The 22,857-nt window shown below is 40.8% G+C and overlaps 1 protein-coding gene across 1 annotated transcript; it reads right to left on the reverse strand.

Annotated features, from left to right (window-relative positions):
• Window positions 1–6: 6 nt before the first annotated feature.
• LOC122129844 (SR-related and CTD-associated factor 8-like) lies at window positions 7–22,753 on the reverse strand (the record flags this gene model as incomplete). The annotated part of the gene is made up of 15 exons (XM_042704580.1): window positions 22,603–22,753; window positions 20,434–20,517; window positions 4,552–4,596; window positions 4,229–4,390; window positions 3,776–3,932; window positions 3,241–3,368; window positions 2,826–3,002; window positions 2,362–2,441; window positions 2,056–2,176; window positions 1,779–1,910; window positions 1,522–1,631; window positions 1,076–1,269; window positions 682–782; window positions 257–370; window positions 7–50 (listed from the first exon to the last, which is right to left on the reverse strand). Coding segments are annotated over exons 1-15 (1,679 nt in total), but the record flags the coding sequence as incomplete, so codon positions are not given.
• Between the last annotated feature and the right edge of the window lie 104 nt (window positions 22,754–22,857).

Here is a 22,857-nt window from a genome sequence, read left to right on the forward strand (position 1 = left end):
CAGAACTGTTTGTACTCCTGCTTCACACCCTTATTCAGTGCCCATGCAATCTGACATGAAAAGGAAACGGAATAGGATGATTCATTCTTTTAGCCATCGCAGGGAGAGAGAGCCTTAGTTAGATACAAATAAAAATGGTTCGACAGGCGAGGACTGACATGGATGAGGACATGTTGGGGACACAGTTCAACCTATGACCATTTCAAATGACAAACATGATTCCAGGGACATCCACTTGATGACATGCTCTTTGTACCTTGATGACCTTGGAGCCGATCTTGTAGGAGCCCGTGCTGAGCTTGGCCCGGGCGCGGTAGGCGTCTTGTCTGTGCACCATGCAGATGTAGGCACAGCCCCTGGGGGGAATCATCTGTGGACACATGCAGATAGAAACATGAGCCGGCGAACGTCAAACTGATAGAAAAACAAATCTGTCAAAGAACCGAGAGCCTGATGTCGGCTGTCTCCGCGCTACAAAAGGCCAAGAAAACAGTGTTTGGACAGACTGCTTGAGACTGCTTTCAAATGTGGAGGGAAGAAGCAGAGACTGAACCGGAAAAGGGCAATTGTGATTTGTACAAGCTTGACAGCAAGGTCATACAATACAGGGCGCTGGGTTAGATGAATGGTGTGACACGTAGTCCCTTCGACTAGGAAGGGGGGTCAGGACTGAGCACTCACATTGATGGATTCGATTTGGCCAAACTCCTCAAACAGGTTGGTGAGGTCTTGCTGGGTGGCCTTCTTGTCCACCTGGCCCACCCAGAGAGTGGTGCTGCACACTAAGGAGAGAGGTTGTCATTATTAGGGGCAAAGGCACATAAACACAGCCGGACATGTTGAGGAAATGTTTGGAGTAAGCGCAGTGGCTTCAAACAACAATAGACATGTTTGGAGAACCCAAAGGTCACAGAGACTCTGGCAAAAGGTTCAACAGACAGTGTGCTTGAGGGCTTATCAGAAGCATCGTTTTAAGTATTCTTGACCACATTAGGAACCTTGTTTATGTGATGCAAAGAAAACTCCACGAAGAAATGTGGACGTAGTTCTTCTGACTGTGATGAGGTGAACCTACCACTGAGAAATTTGGAGCGTATGGGAGGGAGTCCCTTCTTCTGTCGCTCTTTCTCTCGCTCCCGGGCACGTCGCTCACTGGAGTAGGAGCGCGACGACTTCCTCTTGCGGTCCCGGGACCGTGAGCGAGAGCGCTTGCGGTGCTTTCGCTTCCGAGAGCCAGAACGTGACCGTGACCGTCTCTTGCGGGGAGACCTGGGGGAGAGACTACGATTCAGTGTGTGTGTGTATCAGACATGCACCCGTCAGGCAGGACCCATCCCATTTCCATTCCATAAAGGCAACACACATAAGGGACATCACAGAGCATATAAATGGCTGGTAATTATGGCGATAGAGAAATCATTTTTCTACCGTTCATATCATTACCAAGTAAAAAAAATGATTGTGAATAATACTCAGCACAGTAGCCACTGTGTTCACAATAATTGATCCCAACTTCCTCACCTGGAGCGAGACCTAGAGCGTGATCTGGAGCGCGTGCCACTGGTTTTCTTGTCATCTGCCTCAAACATGTCCTCGTCCATAGTGTCTTGTCCCTCATCCAGCTCCATGTCCTACAGACACAAACATCCCCATTAACAACCACACTGAGCAGACAGAAAAAAACTTTCATCTTCTACATAACGTCATGGCAGCGGGAAGACAAGCTCTTAGCCTTTCAATAATTGGAGTAGAAAGCAAAGACAAAAAGGTCAGCATGCCTGTTGTTGGTTGTCAATGGAGTCATCCATCTTGGAGTCCGTCTCCTGGAGCTGGAGTTGGCTGCTGCCCTGCGTCGGAGTGGATGTGTTCTCTGAGCCATAGATGGCTTCTTGACTCTCCATAGACATTGTCTGTGCACACAACAATAACAACAAAATAAATCAAATCAAACATTTTAAGGGGATGAGATCTGAGGGTCATGTAAATGAACATGTTCATACACACAAAGCCATTTCATAATTGTGTTTTTCTTTGAGATTTGTGATGCATATGCACCTTCTGCTGGTGCTGCTGGTGTTCCATCAGCTGCTTCTGGAACTGCTCCAGGTTCTGCTGCTGCAGCTGCTCAGCCAACTGATGGAAGATGGAGCTGTTGATGGACTCAGACACCATGGGCCTGTACAGAGAGCCAAAGCACAAGAGGCGGATAGAAAGAAAGAAAGAAAGAAAGAGGAGTTAGAGAGGAAAGAGACAGAATACTACACTAAGTCCAACTTCAAATAAATGCACAGGTCTGCAAAGGAATGTCAGTGTGCAGGGCACCAAAGCGCTAAGACAGCATTTTTTACAGATAGCACTCACAGTTGAGGCTGTGCCGTTTCCTTTTTCGTCTCCTCTTGCCGTTCAGCTTCATTGCCAAAGTCAAATTGCCCCAACAGTTTCTGAAGAGAGATCCACAAAGTTACAAACTGGTCAAAATCCTGGGCTATTAGAAAAACTGCAGAATCATCTCAAAGCCCTTGAAAACACATAGTTCCCTCAGAATGGATGACCCCTGATAAAGCTGAATATATGGACAGGGGGCAAAACCTGAAATTATTCATCCTCTGTACTGTTTAAAATATGTATGTAACGATGTCACACACAGAAGACTCGAGCTTCTACTGAGCATTTCATCAATAATGCATCACAGAAATGTATTCATAATGGTTGACATGCCCCCTTGGCCAGGCCCCATATGGTAAATTCATGGTATTCATCTCGGTCCTTCTCTGTCTCTAGAGTGACACATATCCTCCCTTGTCCTCTCCCTCTCTCTCTCTCACCTTGTTGAATGAAGAAACCCTCTGCTCCAGTGGGTTGAGTGTGTTGGCTGCGGCGGCAGCGGTGAGCTGGGCGGTGAGGGCCTGGAGCTGCACCACCAGGCCTGCGTCCAGGGCCTGCAGGAGAGAGGGCTGGGGCTTCTGCTGCTGCATCTGCAGGCTCTGCACCAGCTGCTGAAGCTACACAATAGATAATATCATCAAGGCGTTAGCAGGAACAACTCTGACCACTTCCTTTACCATTTTAGGCTAGATCATATATTAGTGTCATTTCTTTTGTAAGAGCATGTATTCATTCATTTGATTATTGACTCCTGTACATCTTCAATGTAATGTTTTGTAACTGTTAACTAAAAGATGACCAAATGTGTGCCATGCAGACTACAAACACCATCCTGGCATTGGAGTGTGCTCTCACCTGCTGGCCCTGAGGGCTCTGGAGAATTTGAGCCACGGCAGCCACCGTATCTGTGTTGGAGATCTGTGCTGCCCAGTCTGGCAGACTCTGCACTATGTTAGCAGGGGTTGCTGGAGTGGCAGGAGTGCCTAAAGAAGGAAAGGAGACGATATGATAAACAAGCTGTTATCTCAAGAAAAAAAATCCTATTTCCATTTCACCACAAGGTGGCACTGTAAACCCACTTGATGTGCGTGTGACCCCACTGACAGCTGTAGTTCTCAATGTGACCCTGTTAACTGCTTACGAAGGGCAGGAAGTAGGCGTGACGCAGCACTAAAGCACTAGATACATGGACACAGAGTTGCAGAAATTGCCAGCATGACAAGTACAGGTTTTAAAAGTAGCACTGACACTTTGCCATGGTTGATTCCACGTAGAAACCTCTCAGAAGAGGCAGCAGCAGTGGCGGTGTTGATTGTGTGTGTGTGTGTGTGTGTGTGTGTGTGTGTGTGTGTGTGTGTGTGTGTGTTGATCATTCTGCAAGTGAACCTACCAGGAGTAGCGTTGTTGACAGGAGCAGAAGAGCTGGACATGACGGGGGTGACACTAGGGGGTGGCAGTCCAGCCGCCATATCCAGCAGTGGCTGGATGATGTCACTCTTGAAGACCATGTTCTTCTGCCACAGGTTAAGGACCCTAACAATCTTACTCTGCATGAGTAGCAGCACACATACACACACAGGGAGAGGGGAAGGAGAGAGTGGAGATTGAGCAAGATGGCGGAGGAGTTTTCATTCTTTCCTGTAATGATTACTACTCATATATATACACGTCAGCATAGGATGACTAACTACTGGAGGGCTTCAATTATGTGAGAAACAAACAAACACAACTTCCCTAAAAAGTTACTATCCAGCACCGATAAAGCCATGTAATGACTGGAGAAATACAACAGTTCTGTTCATTTGTAAAAGATTGTTTGGATCATGGTAGGATCAGAACCCACTTTGTCATCAGACGGACATCGGTAGAGGTTCTGGAAGGTTCCAATGATGTTCTTGCTGAAGCGAGGCGCAAACACATCTTTGTCCTGCCCAAACTGGTGGCGTGACTGACGCACAATGGAGTCAACCACATACAACCCTGCCACCTTGTATTCAGGCTTGCACTGCAAGACCGAAGAGAGAGAGAGAGACCATGCAAGAGATGGGGTGGTCAACAAAGACAAACGCTTCTCATTCAACCTCAAGAGGCAATCTACGACAGTCAAGAGCACATCTAAGCCTCTGATTCAAATATGCAGGGAGTGTGAAGTACTGCAAGACTCACCTTCTGAATGAACTTCTCCACACTCTGGACCACATGCTTGTAGAACTGAAACAGAGAAAAAGGAACAACACACACACACACTGAACATCAGTCACTGAAACTTAACAAACAACTACGAGGCTTTGAATAAAAAACATTTAAGAACTGTTTAAGAAAAAGGTGCACAACACATTAATGGTGTCATTACATTCCCTATGCTATATGACACTGTATATTGGTTCAACTGTAAACAATCACAATCACAACAATCAACTGTAAACAGTCACATTTCTGAAAACCATTGTTGACATGTGATTGGTACAACATTGCATGTCTCAGCAAGACACAGGTGCAAGAAGTTGCAGGATCTTTATCTTCCTTTGTGATTGCTCATTGCATGGTGAACACAAGTAATGCAAGTTGTGCATATCCAATCTTCACAAGCTTATCTATTCTTAAAAACGAAAAAATAGGTTTATCGACTGCTTTGTAATTTAGTAGAAGTAGAAAAGCTGTCCCACAGAAAGGAAAACTCAAAATCCTTTACAATTCAGAAATATCTCTCATATCTTTTTAGTCACAGTGTCAAGGTGAGCATTTTCACTTTGTAGAACTCTTGTTCTTATACTTGACTAAACAAAAGGTCTAAAAAAGATGAAATCTAATTCTGAAGCATCCTTCAGCGTTAACTCTGTTTGACTCGGACCGCTGATCTGTAGTGCCTGATACATTATACTGCTGGAAACGTTTGACTGGAGCGCTATTGATTAACCTAGGTAACGCATGAGCAACACACGGCCTACGAGCCGGAACCGACCCGCATACCATTTCACTCCGGCCTGCAACACCTTTGAGGGAAAACTACCAAACAAACGCTGCGTTATGCATCTTTAAGCAAACGGCAAGTCTGTACTGTACTGCTATTAATGTCTATGGGCTAAAGGCCTCAAATTAATCTTCATCGCAATCCTCAAGTGACAGACTCATAACTTTAGGCTCTGAATGTCGAGTGTTCGATAAAGAATGGACATCTAACTATCCGTATCTAAGTATCGGTTCAACAGTAACATCATTAATATGCCCAGTAGGCAGGCTTATTGCCATCTTCAAAGAATACATGGATAGACATTTTAGTATAGAGCCATCATCTTCCAACTTCTTCAAAATTAAAATAATTATAATTATATAAATAGCCTTTCCATTAATATTAAAATGAGCTCATGTCCGTGTATATAATGTAGCCTAATGTGTTTAAGTGTCTTTTCATTCAGTGATGCAGGTCTGTATGGCAGAGGTAAATGAAAGTTTGATAATTGTAATGCATTATCATTTCTATGTTAAAGAGCTATGCAGTGGGAAATCTCAGACAGTCGACAGGGAGCAGGGTAATTTAGAAGTTGACACTGCATTGAAGTGGATTTTTTAAATGAAATTAAATATTTTTGTTCTACTATTTTAGTACACCAGATTAAAATGAGCCATAATAAAATGTTAGGCCTTCAAGTAGGCTGGCAAATAGGTTACAAGTAATCGGTCATGTAGATCAAAGAATCATTTAACATATCATTATGCATTTCATATTTCATTTCAATCATCCAATGTGAGGCTCTCGGCTTACTTTATAAGTAAATAGGGCCCTCTGGACAACAATATCGCCCAGCCCTGGCCTAGCTGTTCATCTTGAGTTATACCACTTGAATAAATTATGTACTTGAATAAACTTTGAAGCCTACTTGCATTATCTTTGTCAAGGCTATTAACCGATTATCTAATTACACTTTACTAAATATGTCCTACAACTTCATTGAGTCTCCTAACATCCTTGAGTTTCTCAGTGGCGTTAAAGCAGCAGTAAAGGGTTTTAGTCCAAAACTTGAGAGTTAACTACCTAAAAGGAATAGAAAAACCTTGCAGCCCTGTTGGCACTGATAAAGAGCTTGCTAACTGCAAACTGGTGTTTTCTATAGGATTCATTTGCCGTGCTGTGAAAGGCTTTCTTACATTCTCATAGGGTGTTCCACCCCGGACCACAAAACTACATAGGCCTAGAGCACAGCCAGAGATTCACAGAACCATACTGTATCATCAATATGAATGTGATGATCCCACAACTATTTAACAGGTCAAATCCTGCATAGTGTTGCAGTGTACTATGATTACTGACTCGCTGAGACACTGATGACGTTCCCCTATATGTGGGGGTCAGACTCTAAGTGCAGCACAGTACTGCTAAGTTTATAACTGACAGCGTTGCCATCAGCCTCAACATCAACACAGCAAAGACGAGAGGAAGGAGGCAAACCCCAACACTGAATGAAACATCCCCATCAACAGCCAGAGACCTCAAGGGCACTTCACTGCAGTTATCACTTAGATTAGATGACGCAGTGGCGGCCATTCACTTTATGAACCGTTCCTTGCTCTGCCAAGTTGGACAGGTTCATACTTCTCCATCCAGCCATCTTATTATAAAAATTCTAGTATAAACAAGGCAGTACAATGAAACAGTTTTACTATCTCTAATAAAAACTGCAGGTCCATGGTTGCAAACATCATCGTTGTTACACCCTCTTATGAAGCTTCTTATGAATTCTGGAAATCTATGAAAAGGTTTTGTTAGTTGGTAAGGTTCCGCAGACAACTAGGCCTGGTTTACTGTAGCTAATTATAGTAGCCGAATGCAGTCAAGACCATGCAGTCTGGTTAAAAGGTTAGATGCTGCAAATTCCTGACGCTTGTCTAGCTTTCAGCAGCCAGAGAAACATGGGCCTAGGCTCTGATCATCTATCAGGGTCAACCACACATGACTTGGTCTCATGTGATGAATTATGAAAGAAGGAAATAAAGACATTTTAGATTTTCCATACAGACAGTACTGAGATGAGAGAGCACTCAGGAAAGTCAGAGAACCTCACTCTCCCTCTCGTGTGTGTGTGTGTGTGTGTGTTTGTGTGTGTGTTTCTTTTTACTTCAGACAATCAGACAAGATTTACTGTTGATCCCAGTGATGAAAACCAACCTTATAGCCAGTTCCACATTTCACACGACACAATGTTTGGACAAGAGAGGGCACCAGTCTGTTCACATAACCACAACTTAACAGAGCTGCCTATACCTGTCTATCTATACTGCCTTATGCCCCGGAACCCTGGACAACATAACAGCTCTGTGTCAGAAAATGCTGTCACTTCTACAAAACCAGATCTCAGATGAATCCTCTACATTAAGAGGCAGGTTAGGATTCCTAACGCTAAGCATGTAGCCAACTCACAAAGACTTAAACCAAATCCGTTATCTGCTCCCCAAGAGTATCTTTAGGATCTGCAGAAGAGCTCCTGCGAGCTGTGAAAGACACTCCAAATACCTGACTCAAAGCGTCTGGCACCAGCCCTGGTTCTACTATTGCACCTCCACTGCACATTGCACAACACCAGCGGGCCAAGAGTTGGTGCTCTTACAAATGTAAACACAGAAACACACCCATCTCCTGTCCCCTCTGCAGGACCTTCAAAGCACAGGCCTCATCAGCCAACAATTAAAACAACTGGATGATTGCAGTCTTCATTGACTTTGATGAACAAAAAAAGACACCAGCAGCAATCAACATGATTGGTAATCCGATATATTCTTTTATATGATTTGACAATACTGTTGTTGTGGTCACATGGATATCCAAGATAATCCAGGTATGCTACTTCACAAAGTTTCAATAATTTATCTTTTTGACTGTTAATCAACTGTTCTTCTGTTGCAGAGATAACCCTATGGTGGACAATCTTGCAGTTTCAACACTTGAGCTTAACCAAAATTCTTCACAAACACAAATTTAAATTCTATTAGCGTTGTTGTTGTTTGCTACTGTGTCACAGCAGGAGAGCAGAGGTCTAGTGAGGTCCAATCATATCTCTAGACTGACTGGGGAAGAGGTGTAGTGAGGTCCAATCATATCTCTAGACTGACTGGGGAAGAGGTCTAGTGAGGTCCAATCATATCTCTAGACTGACTGGGGAAGAGGTCTAGTGAGGTCCAATCATATCTCTAGACTGACTGGGGAAGAGGTGTAGTGAGGTCCAATCATATCTCTAGACTGACTGGGGAAGAGGTGTAGTGAGGTCCAATCATATCTCTAGACTGACTGGGGAAGTTAAACATTTAGCTTAGACAAGTGGGATAGTCTGAATTGTACTTTTTCTCCTTGAAGAGTATTGCACTGCATAATACTTGCAATACAAGGACCATACAGGTTTCACTCGCATTTGACAGGGTGTCAGACAACCTTTCCACTGACCAATGACACACACACACAGCCCCTCCACAGACGAGGCAAGACCATGCACACGTACTTTCCTTAAAGGAGTCACATCACACACTTCGGCAATATTTTATATTATTCCCTGAGATGTCTTATGCAACTGTACAAAAAAAACAGCCAGTTTCCTTTTTACACATTTATACCCCTCAAAATGAGAGACGCTGGTTTTGCGGTGTCTTTTAATATTATATATGCAGCACCCTCTGCTTTCATTGGGTAATATCTTTACATTAGAACTCCAGCATTCACAGTCTCATCATGGAAGGAGAAAACGGTTTCCATAACATTTTCAATAAAGACCCAATATGTTTTTGGCTTGAATCACTCACTTAACCCAGCATTTATTTCACATCAAGCTCTGACGCTTCGGAGGATCAAAGCTCCATTCAATCATCATTAGCTAGTTAGCTAGTCCACCTAACTCCTGTTTGCTACTATGCTTCTATTTGAGTAGAGAGCTTGATGGGCTCTCAACATAGGTGCAAGTACATCACTGTTGGGTTGTTTTCTGTCAGAGTTGGTGGGACACTGTTATGCCAACAATCCAGTGTTTGTTCTCAAGCATGTCTCCTAGTTAATGCAGGCATACCCCTGAGCTAGCTAGTGAGCTAAAGCATCCCTAAACGCCACACTGCCGGTTAGGTGGCAATCTAACCATAAACAGGGAACAGCTTATTATTCTAACACTGTGGGTGATGTAGAATACACAGCCTAGCCAGCTACATGGGACAGAGTACAGATTTCAATCTAAATTTAAATTCAGCTTTAAAATCTTTTTACTGTTTACCATTAGTTTCCAGACTGATAGTTGAAATGCCTTGAAAAATGATTGGACTGAAACATCCCTAATGAAAAGATGAATTTTCCAGGGACTCCAATATTTAAGTTTTAACCACTCTTTTTGGATATTAAGATATTTCGAAAGAACACTTTCCTTTCCTAATGCAACACAACAGCACAATTCCGTACCCCCCCCCCCCCCGACATCTCTGCTTGTTGTTTCCACGTACTGATTGGCGTAACCTGCTGAATAACTAGGTAACCAGACCTCTCTTCCTTATCCATGTTTCAATGGGCAGTCATCATTTTAATATGGATGGTAAAAATGAGGAGAGATTTTGGTACTGGCCTGTTTTATCCATCCATTTTGTTTTAAGAGCCTGGCAGACTGGGAAGGTCACAGTTCACTTTGAAAGCCCCAGTCATTTCTGTATGGTATCTCTATCTTTCTATCTATCTGTCTTTAAAATAAATAAACAAATAAATAAATAAATAAATAAATAAACAGCAGGAATAACACAATATGACCCCTTTAAAATATATATTATGAACCATTAGTTATTTTGCTGTAAGACTATGCCCAAGGTCTCCCAGTAGGTATCACGCAGCCAACCAACCTAAAAGGACAAAAGGTCAGGTCTGTGCTGTTTTTTTACTCGTATTTATATTTAAGCTTGCCTGTAGTTTGGGAAAAAAACATTATCAAATACTGGAAATGTTTATTATTCAAGAGACGCATCAATCCTACATTTTGTATGCATCACAAACGATACTGAACACTTTCTATTGTTCAGATTCATAATTCTACTGTTTTACTGATTTAGAGCCACGTCCGTGCTTTTTGTTTGAACATTCTGGTGGTAATCGTCCTATTGTCTGAAGAGTTACAACTTTCCCAGTAAGGGGTGAGCAACTGCACTCAGTGGAAACGGAAGTGGATGAGAATAAAGGAGAAAGCCATGCATCATTTCAGACTCTGGTCATTGCTGAACAGAAAGCCATGCATCATTTCAGACTGGTCATTGACGAACATTTTTCTAAAAGCCTCGAGTAAAACAGCAATAGGAATTCCTGAATGCATACAAGTTCTAGCCTGACGTTGTCATACTCATAATTCTAGTCAGAATATGAGTCTGATACTGCTCCATTGGGCTGTGATTATGGGGCGTGTTTCAACCGAACCAGGAGAAAAAATGCCTCTTCGCTCAATTGGTTACCTACAACCAATCAGAACAACGTAGTATGTGACCAGGGCCAGCTGATAAATTAAACTTTTACCGGATCCCGTAGGAAGGAAGGCAAAAACATCTTTTCGATTGACAAATGCCTTAATCGTGTTTCTCTGTTCCTCTTTCAAAATGAATGCACTGTCAATGTCTAAACGGACTTGAATCTATACATTTCAGCTCTCCAGCGGCAGCCATGTTTGTTGAAAACGAATTCAACCCGTGTGTTGGTGACGTGGTTGATTACGTTACGGTTGATCATCTGTCCCTCATCGTATAAAGCCCGCCCTGACAATTTGATTGGATGGCACAGCTTCAGGTCGGGCATAATTTCTCCCCAACAGAGCGATGCCAGACCGAACTTCCAGACATCAAATGTTGTGGGCGGGGCTAAGTTCGGATGGTATCCAGGCTATACAAGTTCTATACTGTCCTTGTTCCTTGTAGGGCATATTTCAATTTTTCAATTTATTTTGAGACTGTTCTGCAAAACCCCTTGGGTTGTTTTCAATCCCAATGGAGGCACATAAATGATACGCCCTTTGCCTAACAAACTCTTGCTCGAAATTCTCTTGTCTAAGTTTATTCATCACTGCTCAAATGCATTGGTTGACACAGACAGGCTAACCTTTGCAAAGAGCCCGTCACAGATAATACCGTGACAAACTGATGATGTGGGAATAGGGCTTAAGGCAACATCCACAGGGAAAAAAGTTGCTTCTGAAAGAAAAAAAAACCCTCAAAAACATTCATGAGAGTTTCTTTCATTTTAGTAAGACACAGAGATGCCATCTTGAGTCCTACTGACTATGTCAACTTAAGGAAAACAAACCAAGGATCCCACGGTGAGAGATAGAGATATTTTAAGTAAAAAAGACAGGTCTGACAAAGTGACAGTTTGACAACTTAAAGTCTTTAAATTGAGGTGTCATCCTCTTTAGACATGACAAGAACGAAAGAAAGGAAGTCAAGAAGGGGCTGAAGCAGGAGAGGCAGCATTACATGAGTGGATAACAGGATTACATCAGACCACAGAAAGGGAGTTAAAGACAGGGAGTTAAGAGACAGGGAGTTAAAGAAGGAGCGGAGTGTCTGAACCACCTCTCTGTGTTTGAGGCCTTTAGTACATAGCTTTCAGTCCTGGGTTAAGTGCAAATTCACTATAATGTTTCTACATTGATCTCATGACTTATGTGCAAGATGCTACAGTCTGCAAAAGATGCTATTTCTGAAAGAACACAAAAGTAATGAACTGATGTGGTAAATTATGAATGTGGACTAAGAAAATGCTTGAATTTTTTTTTTTTAATTACAATAATAAAAGCTTGTTTTGAAAAGCTAAATGACGGAAGCAAAATATTTGTTGAGATCTATTGAGCAAGGTAAGGTGTTAAAATCTTTTTTCTTTTTTATTATCACGAGCCGTTTAGTCTAATAGCATATGCAAGCCAAATCAGTTTGTAATTCAGTACAGACATGGGCTGTGCAGGGTGAAATTATGAAGTCTGTTCATTCTAATCACTTTCTCCATTTCACAGGCTATTCTAATCTAATCTAATATTCTAAAACTACATCATTTTTTCAAAGCTTCAGCAAAGACAGGAGTCCACTACATGGTGGTGATATCTTCCAAACTTTCCAAATGCATTTTGTCATTAAGGTTTCTGAATGATGGCCAAGACCAAGTTTCCATGTTGGTTTTCTAAGCAATGAGGATGAACAACCTCCGCCGTCACCATATAAAGTCCCTTCAAACAACTACATACTAGCTAGAGCCTATATGGAAAGAGGCATTAGTTAGTCTTAAACTCCCAAGCTAACTAGCCAAAATCCAATAGAGTTGCTTTGCAAAGCCCACAGAAAAAAAACAGCCTAGTTGGCACAAGCTTTCTAGCCCAGGGTTTGGCAACATGTTGTCACGGCTTGCTGTAAAAGCTATTCTTAAATTTGTGCAGGTTTTCTGACCGTGAGCATAAAACTACTTTGACATGGCCATGTATAATCAAAATGAATTTGATTGACACCTACCAAAATATATCTTGAAATGCTGTATAGCTTTAAGAAAAGGTTATTCTGAAACTTCATTGAGAGGTACACACCTAGATACCTAGATTTAAGTCCTGCTTCTAAAACAAAACATCTAACATAAAGAAATAAGACCTTCCAATAAGGTGGGACCTTTACCATGCAATTAGGCTACAACGAAGCACAGAAAGGGATGAAGGCTTGCGGAAAATAACCCCCCAAAATCACAATTAAATCTGAAACTGAAAATGATTGTGCACAAAATAATCAACAATCCTGTCGTGTTTTGCATCGGAGAAAGTCCAAGAGATCCATCATTTGGTAAACAAATTGATTTGTGACTGTCTGCCGTGTACAGTCTCCACATGAGATACAACAAATGTTTTGTCTGCCTAAAACTCAACTGTCAATACAAGGCAGTATTTGTAAACTTGCTTCTATGTGTGCTTAAAGTGTGAAGATCTGCCTGTCAAATATTTACGATGGACATCATGAAGAATGCATGTCTGGGCTTAATAAATAGAAGACCTATAATCAATTAACTTGTCAATTACAGAGAGGGGCACTTTCCTCTGAGCAATTAACTGAAGCAAAATACTGTTCAGAACGTTGTTCTTCAGGAGCATAGAACTAAATGTTGATCTTGTATTCATGTAACGCATGATTTCATTGACAGCACAAGATAAATCACCTAGACCCATTGGTGTTCTTGCATTACTCTTCTTGTTAAGATCAAAATGTTTGTGATCAACATATTTTTACCTTGTATAATACACAAGGAAATAACATGTCAATACAGTCTCTGCATGTGGAATATTTGGAAGACATGTCTTTTACAGTCATAACTTAAGAACTGAATTGTTTTTAAGGCTTCAGTCTGACTAAACCAAATTGAATTTTGACATTTGTCTTGGTCTCCATCTATTAATTAGGCCTATATTCTTCCATAAGGCTGTGGATAGAAACGTGCATCATCATAGTGGTAGTGTGCATCGCACTTACAGTATGACAGTAAGCTGCACAAAACTAGATTTCTGTTTGCATTGATGTAAAGCATGTCCTTGTTACACACAATTACACTGGAAACCCCTGGATGAGATATGCCCTGTGACCTCTGATTCACTCTGGTGTTTGCTCCTAAAGCACCATGGTGATTATCCAGGACTGATTATGGCTGAGTCGCAGTTATTACACTTGAATCCCTCTTACAGAATCAGGACTGTGAACAAACACAGTACACAAACACTGCACAGCTGCAAGACAGTGAGGAGAAGTTTGCTGAAGAGACAAAAAGAGCATGGGATTAAAATCCCCCACTGGCCTTTAAATGAATTAAGGAAATTATGCGGCAAAGAAGAGTTCTGATCTTGGCTATGGCGCAGCCAGCAATAAATGTTGCAACCTCAGTGCGAACGGAGGCTGCATAGATCCAATGAGAGTTCTCAAGAGGGATGTTTTATTCTTGATAAAGAGCCGTGTGGCAAACTTAAAGGGCAAAAGCCTGCAGTCACATGACCTGATTTAGTAGCACATATGGATTTGGCCCAGATCAGATATGAAGATATCTTTTATAGTGTTTCCACTGGCCCCACACCTGTCTGACCGCTGCCTCAGTGTCAACAGAGCCTTACAAGTACCTCCACAACAACTACATTGTTTTCCTGTTTTACTATACTACTTTAACACTGGTAAAGCTGAGAAAGGAAAAACATTGTTCAAGTGTAAGCAAAGGTAGAGGTTTCTTCCAGTTGCAAGCCTGTGTGAAGTTTCCATGTAACAGATTTATACATGTATATAGAAAAAAGGCGTCTTGTCAATATGGCCTCTACTCGGAAAGCAAGCCTGCCTCACAGCTATTTGTAGCACCTTTCTAGATATCTGTGACACAAACAAATTGAAAACTAACAAAACTATATGTCCAGTCATTGAATGTGAACCCAATTTCTCACAGGATGAGGAGTCTACCTGAGCAAAATGAAAACAAAACATGGTCAATCACCACATTCGCCTGTCTTTTTAAATAGACCAAAATAATATAAAATAAACTGATGAAGTATAGAATAGATTCACCAAAGACATGGTGCCATGAGCAGTCAGATTCAACCAGACTGAAATGTCAGTCTCTGCATGTCATACCAAGTATGTTGACTGAGGTCATCTTTCGGTTACAAGATACTTTTGCTGTCTGAAAGGGGGAACGTGCCCATCAAAGTTTGTCAGTTAGAAGTACATTTAAAAAAATGCTCTTCAGAGCACACTTGGATCTTCAGTAACAGGCTTACTGAAAAATTCAATAAATATACAGACAAATGTATTGTTTCCCAGTCATTCTGAGTGTTTTAAAGTATTTCTGAAACTCGTATAGAAGCATGTGACAACCTTATATTGTTAAGTTTTAAAAGAAAACACCATTCTTCTTCTCAATAAATCAACCGTTTAAGGTCGACTTTCCACAAGTTATAAAGGAAAATGGAAACAAACATTCCTCCATGTCGAACCCTTGCAGGAATACGAACATCTGAAAGCATAACTATATGGCACAACAGCTAAGGACTAAAGTTGTCCCCCACTCTATGGAAGCATTTTAGCCTAGGGTTCCTCTGAAAAAGCTACACTGATGGACAGGTCTGCTTGAGGGAAATGTTGTTGTGACAATAGCTTATTAAAAACATTATAAACAAACACTATATTAAATAAAAACTACACTCCTAACTCATCAATGTGCCCTTGACGAGAAAACACTGACAATTCTACCAAGTGAGGTGCTGTTGGGCCTGTGGCTGAAATAAACACCAATAATTACATTTAGGGAAATGTTGTTGTGACAACAGCTTATTAAAAACATAATAAGAAAAATGGAACGTTCCTTTTTTCCAAAATAAACACCAATAAATAAACTTGGCTCAACAGTCTTATTACGGCTCTCATTCCAGGGAAAAGAGATTCACGGGCACCATACAACTTAAACTAGATCTCAAACGGATGAACACAAATATATAATAATAAAAGGCTATGCCTAAACAAGCCCAATAAGCTTATAGGCTTTGCAAAAACTTGCGCAAATGTAATTTTTACAGAAAACAACACCATATTCTTGATTAATTGCTGTTGCCTGACAACCCATCATGGGCAAGCCAACCGACAATAAACTATACATCAAGCAAATGTGTCGCACGACCACACTTATCAATCACACTTATCAACCAAATTCGCTACCGCAACAAAGACTATCAGAGGGAAGGGGTGAGGTAAAATCACCGGTCGTGACACCGCTTTTTCGCTGAGTGATCTCTGCAAGTTCTTTTTCTGTGTATCATTAATCATTGTGGCTTCTTCCATCTTCCTTTTTGCTTTTTGAAAGAGCCCATCTCCTACCTAAGCTGGTTAGAGGGTTCCCTTATCTCTCTCTGAAACTCTCTCTTGCCCCATCCTCCTGCTTCACTCTCAGTGCTTTGATGAAGCTGGGGGAGCTGCTGAGGGAAGGGGAAACAGGCGTTATTTCACAGGCAAATCACAGTCACCACACAAACAGGTGCAGAAGAGACAAGGTTAAAGAGAGAAAGGCAGTTCAGTTCAGGTCAGTCAGCACTGAGAACACTGCGTACCTAACCGTCACTCAAATCAAATAAGAGAGGTGTTAGTTTTCAAAATATGTTAAGCAAAGTTTACTTTGTGTGATCCATCAACTGACAGACCCAGAAGTTTCAGCACATTCAGAACCATTAGAGTGAAGCACACCCAGTGACTCCTTAACATGTGCAAGCTCCAAGTAAGAATACTTAAAACATCTTTAGAAGATACTTATTTTCTATATACATTTTGCAAATGCTCAGGGTCACAAGGGATGGGAGATACAGTGGACTCACAGGTGTTCATTAAAAGGAAGGGGGAAAGAAAAACGCTCTTAAATGAAAATGTAGTAAAACAGCACTATCCCTACACCATGGTCAGAACTGTGCCAAGAAGCTGGGCATTGTCTACTTCTCACCATGGCAAAGGAATACACAAATAGAGTTTAGATGATCCAGTGTCATCATTTTTTCAATCCAAGACAACATAAAAGATCCTCTGCAAACTCAACATCCAGAGAATGTACCCTACAAACAGTTCATTTGAAGGAAGGATTTCAAACAAGAGTTGGGAACTACAGTCATCGGCCACAATTCTTCAAATAAACTTCTAGAATCAATCATCATCTAATCATCAAATCATAAGAGCCTGAATCTATGACCAATTAACCAATTAAATGTCAGTCAAAACAAAGTGCAATAAAGATCTGGCTCATGTGAAAACAAAACTAACATAAAGACAAGATCAAAATAAAATGTATGCCTGGTTCAGAGTGTTCAAACAACACTAGACATGTGCTTTGTGTTCAATAAGTATGATATTGACAATTAGACACGCAACTCTGGGATCTGACCAATTTCCTCCAATTCTACATCACGTACACCTAAAACAAACTCACAATGGTCAAGGACTGTTCAAAACTACACATTCATCCACAGGTCTTTCCTCTGTCTAAGAAACACTTCAAAGAGCCTTGGAATTACTTAAGTCACTAAGGACAGGTTACAATGTGAAAACACCCCTTGCTGATGCCTCATTAATGCCTCGATATCAGCAAGAGCAAACAATCCACTTCAGCCATGAAGGTAAGAAAAGTAGTATGTGCAAGGTAAAAGGTTATTCATGAGAATATGGGCCTACTAATATATATATGCCTAATATATGCCTTTAGACTATGGCTATTCTAGACAAGCTGGGTATATATACTTAGGGTATGAACTTCAAATGAAGGGAATAATGTTGGAATTAACAAGACTACCATTTCACATTGCATAATGATCTGATCTTTGATGAGTATAGAAATGTGTTGAATAGTCTCAATGGGTGAATTTAAAAAAAATATCTATAATTAGGTAATTGATAATAAACAGTGAAGGTTAGAAAACGTTAAACACTGCAAGTCACTAAAGACAGTCACAGTTGTTTCAGACTTGCTCTGAAGTAGCATTCGCATTACAGCTCAAACCAGTGACACTATTACATAAACCAGTGGTTCTTAACCTTATTGGAGGTACTGAACCCTGCAAGCTTCATCAGTGCATTCACCGAACCCTTCGTAATTGGAAAAATAAAATATGATTTCTTCAAAACATAGGTATATATATAAAAACGACGAGACATTGCTAGTGTGAACCGGGCTATACTGTGTGTGTTTTGACCCCTGCCGAACCCCTGAGAGTGACTCAACGAACCCCTGGGGTTCGATCGAACCCAGGTTAAGAACCACTGACATAAACCATAATGCATAGTTTTTTTATTTAAAAGGTTCTTGCTGGTTCTTCAAATCTAGGGGTCACCCCCGAAGCCAAGTTCTTTTACTGGTCAAAAATATTTGCAAACATATTTGGAAATATGTTAGGGTTCACCAAATTATTTCAATTTTATGTATGCAGGCGTAAAACTTAGTCAACAGCCTCAATATTTGAACACATATTATTTCGACTCCAACCTCCAACACGAGGAGGCATATAAACTTAAATGTTGAGAAAAGAAAGTCATTGCATTTATTTCTCCCCAACACCGCTGTCACTTAGATTTTGCTGCGGAGGAAGAGTGTTTTGATCTCACTACGGCCATGTTAAACACTAGAACCAGTGTTCAACCACAGTTAAGTAAGGGTCATTTATAGTCTGCCAGTCAGTATGTCAGTGAAAGGATTTATTGTCCGATACTGACCGGTGGACTATGTATTAACCCGCTCTTTATGCAGTTACTTGCCAAAACTATAAAAGACAGACAGTTCTTCACGCAAATAGAACTTTAAAGATTCAGGTGTTACGTAGCAACGGGTTACTGGCTGACTTCCAAGTTACACTGAATTTCCGGTACAAAAAGTGAACGGACTACTTGCCGATGATATGAAAGCAGTGAATTAGAATCACAAAACCCATTGCCAATGCAGCGGTCATTATAAAGAAATATCAGACTTCCGAACGTTGATGTGGCCCATTCAATTCAATAGAACTTCATGAACATGCTGAGGAGCCGTATAATAAACAGGGTAATCATTTGACCTAAAGACATTTTGGAGCATTTTATCTTATTCCAGTATTATGTCATTTATTATCCTACAGATTACAAAGAAATTACAATGTAATTGTTACATTACAGCACATTGCTGTAGATTGAGATTTCCAGTCATGCTTCATTTCATTCTGCCACCTTCTACAGTTACCTCAAATACACTAGCTAGTGGTTACACACCGTGTCTAACAACTTCACTAGTAAAAAGCCAACTGGTTGCCATCCAGTCAACTGATGGCTTAACACTGTGCAGCAATGTGCTACCTTGTGAGACGTATTTTTTATGGGCATTTACTTTTGTCGTCATCTTCAAAATTTGTGAAGGACAGACAAAAAAACACCTGTGGTTTGCACAGGCCAAACAAGCTATGCACTATGCAGTTCTGACAGCACACCCCACGGAAGTCAGAAAATCTCTCACAGCAAGACATTGGTAATTAGATCACCAAGACACACTACTTAGCAATTTTTTATCAGTGCCAACTTGGCTTTTTGTGTCTTTTCAAGGTTTCTGCATGCCTTTTAGGTAGTTAGTTTGCTAATTTTAGATCAACACTCCCTAGTGCTGCTTTAAAAAAAATGCCACCCGAGATGCAACTGGAAATTGCGGAGGAGCTTGCTTCATGTGTACCTACTTTCAACTCCACTTTGTTTGGTAGAAAAGTTCTGTTACGACAGCTAATAGTGTGTTAATCACCTCCATTATGTGTTTCTGGATACCTTACGAAAACCTTGCGTCCTCAAACATGAACGTGCATCTTCGAATGTGCACATACACCTATATAGAGAGCCATTATTTTTATGTCAATATGACGTATTGACATCATGTTTGGAACAGGAGCCAATGTTGTTGTACTATCATTCTACACCCTGGCGACCGAGTAACAATCAGTGAACGGGAGCAACAAGATTTCAGCCTTCAAGAATCACAAGGGGAGGGGGGCTCAGCTCAGAAATATAGGAGGACACTTGCTATCCGGAGAAGGTGTATCTTTCCACTAGGTTACAAATGATTTTGATACATGTGTGCGAATCAGTGACACACCCCCCACATTATGATCAAAACTAACCATGTTTAGAACATAGTCAAATGTTCCATTTTGTTCAAACTGATGTTTGACACATATCTTGGGGTTTTCAGGACTGCCAGAAAATCCTATCACCATAATGGCTTCTTCATCTTTGTAATTATTAGCGCACCTATATAGCGCACCAATATGTTTACTTCTCTGAAATATCAAGATGAAAGACTAGACTAGGAGTCAAAAAACTTTGAGTGGCTCAAGTCTGGAAAAGGCCCTACTGTACGTATTATACTAATATAATTTGAAACTATGCTGTACGTTTTACAAACAAGGACCTTTTTAACATCACAAACACCACTTAAGATGGGTGCAGTGACGTATTGGTGGATTTACTCATCTAACGCTTACGCATTTTTCCTTCTCTGTACCTACAAATACCTACCTTTATAGCTTTAATTGCAGACTTTGTGATATTGGTCATCTTGGCTTTGGAGATCGGAGGCTTGTATTCATTCAGCGAATACAGCTGAAAGACAAAAACACAGAATATTAAAATACATTTACAACAAAAGGATCACACAACAAGCCCACTTCGAAGCAACAGAATGACAAATTATTTTTCTCTGATTTCAGTTTATATAACATTTCATTTCATAACGCTTCATCCAACTGACATGTGGTTAATTAATGATAGTACCATCAAGTGATTGGGGCATTAGTCATACACAGCACTACACAGATTATGAACATATATAATGACTGTGTACTGTGTTTGTTGTTGTAACAGATATATCTTTATTCATGCATAAAAACACTACTACAGGGGGAAAGCACTGAGATCGTGAGTCAGTTTATGTCCATTCATGATTATGGCGTTATCATCAGGGCACAAATGACTTGTGATGTCCATTTATGCAGAAGACAAACATTAAAATGAATGTAAATTACACCACATCTGTCGCCACTGTAGCCACATTAATAATCCACTAACATTGCTCGTTCTGGATGTAGAAACATACTGTTAACGTCAGTATCCAATTTCATATTACGTAGTGCCATTGTGAATAAAGGTGTATGCTTACTTTCTACGTATTTTATTGAATTCGATCTGATTTACATTAGAACGTGATTATAATTACTAGCTAGCTGGCTAATGTTAATAATGTTCACTAATGATAGATAGTCATCAACTGGATACAACAACAAAGAACATTGAAGACGAGCTACATTTGATAAGCTAAACGGAATTGATTGTTGTTTGCGTAAGACTTTTGTTATCCAAGTAAGCCGGCTAATCAAGCCTGTTGACCAATATCTAAGACGTAATTTTAACTTGATGATCAACCTGCAACATACAGCTAAGTTGGATATCTGGCCTACACAGAAAAATTGACCTTTTAATGTCTGTAACGTTATTTCAGTGAGGTTTGGTGACAGCAAACGCCTGACGAACGTTACATGAATGGTCTACAGATATGGCAATCTACACCGCAACATCGTTTATGTTGCTAAAATCAATCGATTTAATGGAATATCTGCATGAATTAAAGTATAGTTACAACGTAACACTTTCAGTGAAACAACGTGGCCTACAAAACAATGTAACACAGGCAACCTGAAGTTAGCCAACTTATTGAGTCTAACTTCAGTTCTTCGCTGCATATTAAGTAATTAAGCACTTGTCTCAGTGAGATAGTAACTTAATACTCGAGTATTCCTCTGATAACAGATGGATGGCTCATCTGGGTAATGTTAACTAACGTTAGTGAAGCACCAATAACTCCTGAGCTTGCAGTCTTCGCCTGAGGGAGCTAGCTAATACGCAATGAGGTATCTAGCTAACGCTACATGCCTTGCTAGCTAACATGAAGCTAAACCTTTCCTGTTTGGTGTAATTTAATGTAGTAAAGCCACGCTTCGTTATGTGCGTGAGCTTAACAACCCTCAATATAGCCATGAATTGGAAGTCTATCATCTTGATTTATGAAAGTCAGTTAGCTTGCGAATGCGCAAGCTTTCCTGACATCATGCCAGCTCAACAATGCAAGGTTGACAGATTGAGAAGCTAATGATGGCCAGCTAAATACTCTAACCATTAAGGTGCTGTGCGGTCAGCATAATAGCTGGCTGCATTAAAGGTACCGATTAGTTTACATTACGTTTGAGTCAATGAATAAAACATGCACATCTTTCAGAGGTGACCAGCGAACGTTACATGACGGTTTACGGGCGATAAGGCTAGCGCTAGCTACGTTGTTGTACATTCGTAGCTAGAAATCGACAGCTAGCTATCCTACCAAATACAACATTAAGTTACCTATGGCCAATTTACTGAACTTAGAGGTTTGCAAATCTTATTTCGAACAAACCGCCCATTTGTTTAACTAGCTAACTACCTATTCCGAGACTAGAATCGAGCAACACCTTTATTCACACAAGATATGAGGCCTAGTGGGGTTCATTGACCACCCTCTCTGTAGTGGCAAGTCGCGAGTACTACCCGCTTCCTAGGTTGGAGATGGACATCTGCTGGTCTAACGTAAACCAAGTTTCTCCACCGAGAGAAGTCATAATGAGAATAGGTTTGATAGTCATAGAGAAAAACACAAACCTCGCCGTTAAATGCTTTAACAGCCTCCATGATTCCGGTTTTCAGGGTCGCAACACAGTTAAAATGTTCCCGAGCTACACCGGCTCGGGGGCCGCATGCTTTGCAATCGTTGGGTGAGATGGAGGAGCTCGCCAATATGGCGGACAAACATTGATATTCAACACAAAGACTAGCGGCTCCAAGTGTTACACATTGGTAATACAAGTTAAAAAAAAAAAAAAGTTTTGGTCTAAAGGCGACACCTTCTGGAACAAT

Source organism: Clupea harengus, unplaced genomic scaffold (assembly GCF_900700415.2).
Source record: "Clupea harengus unplaced genomic scaffold, Ch_v2.0.2, whole genome shotgun sequence".
NCBI classification, from domain to species: Eukaryota; Metazoa; Chordata; class Actinopteri; order Clupeiformes; family Clupeidae; genus Clupea; species Clupea harengus.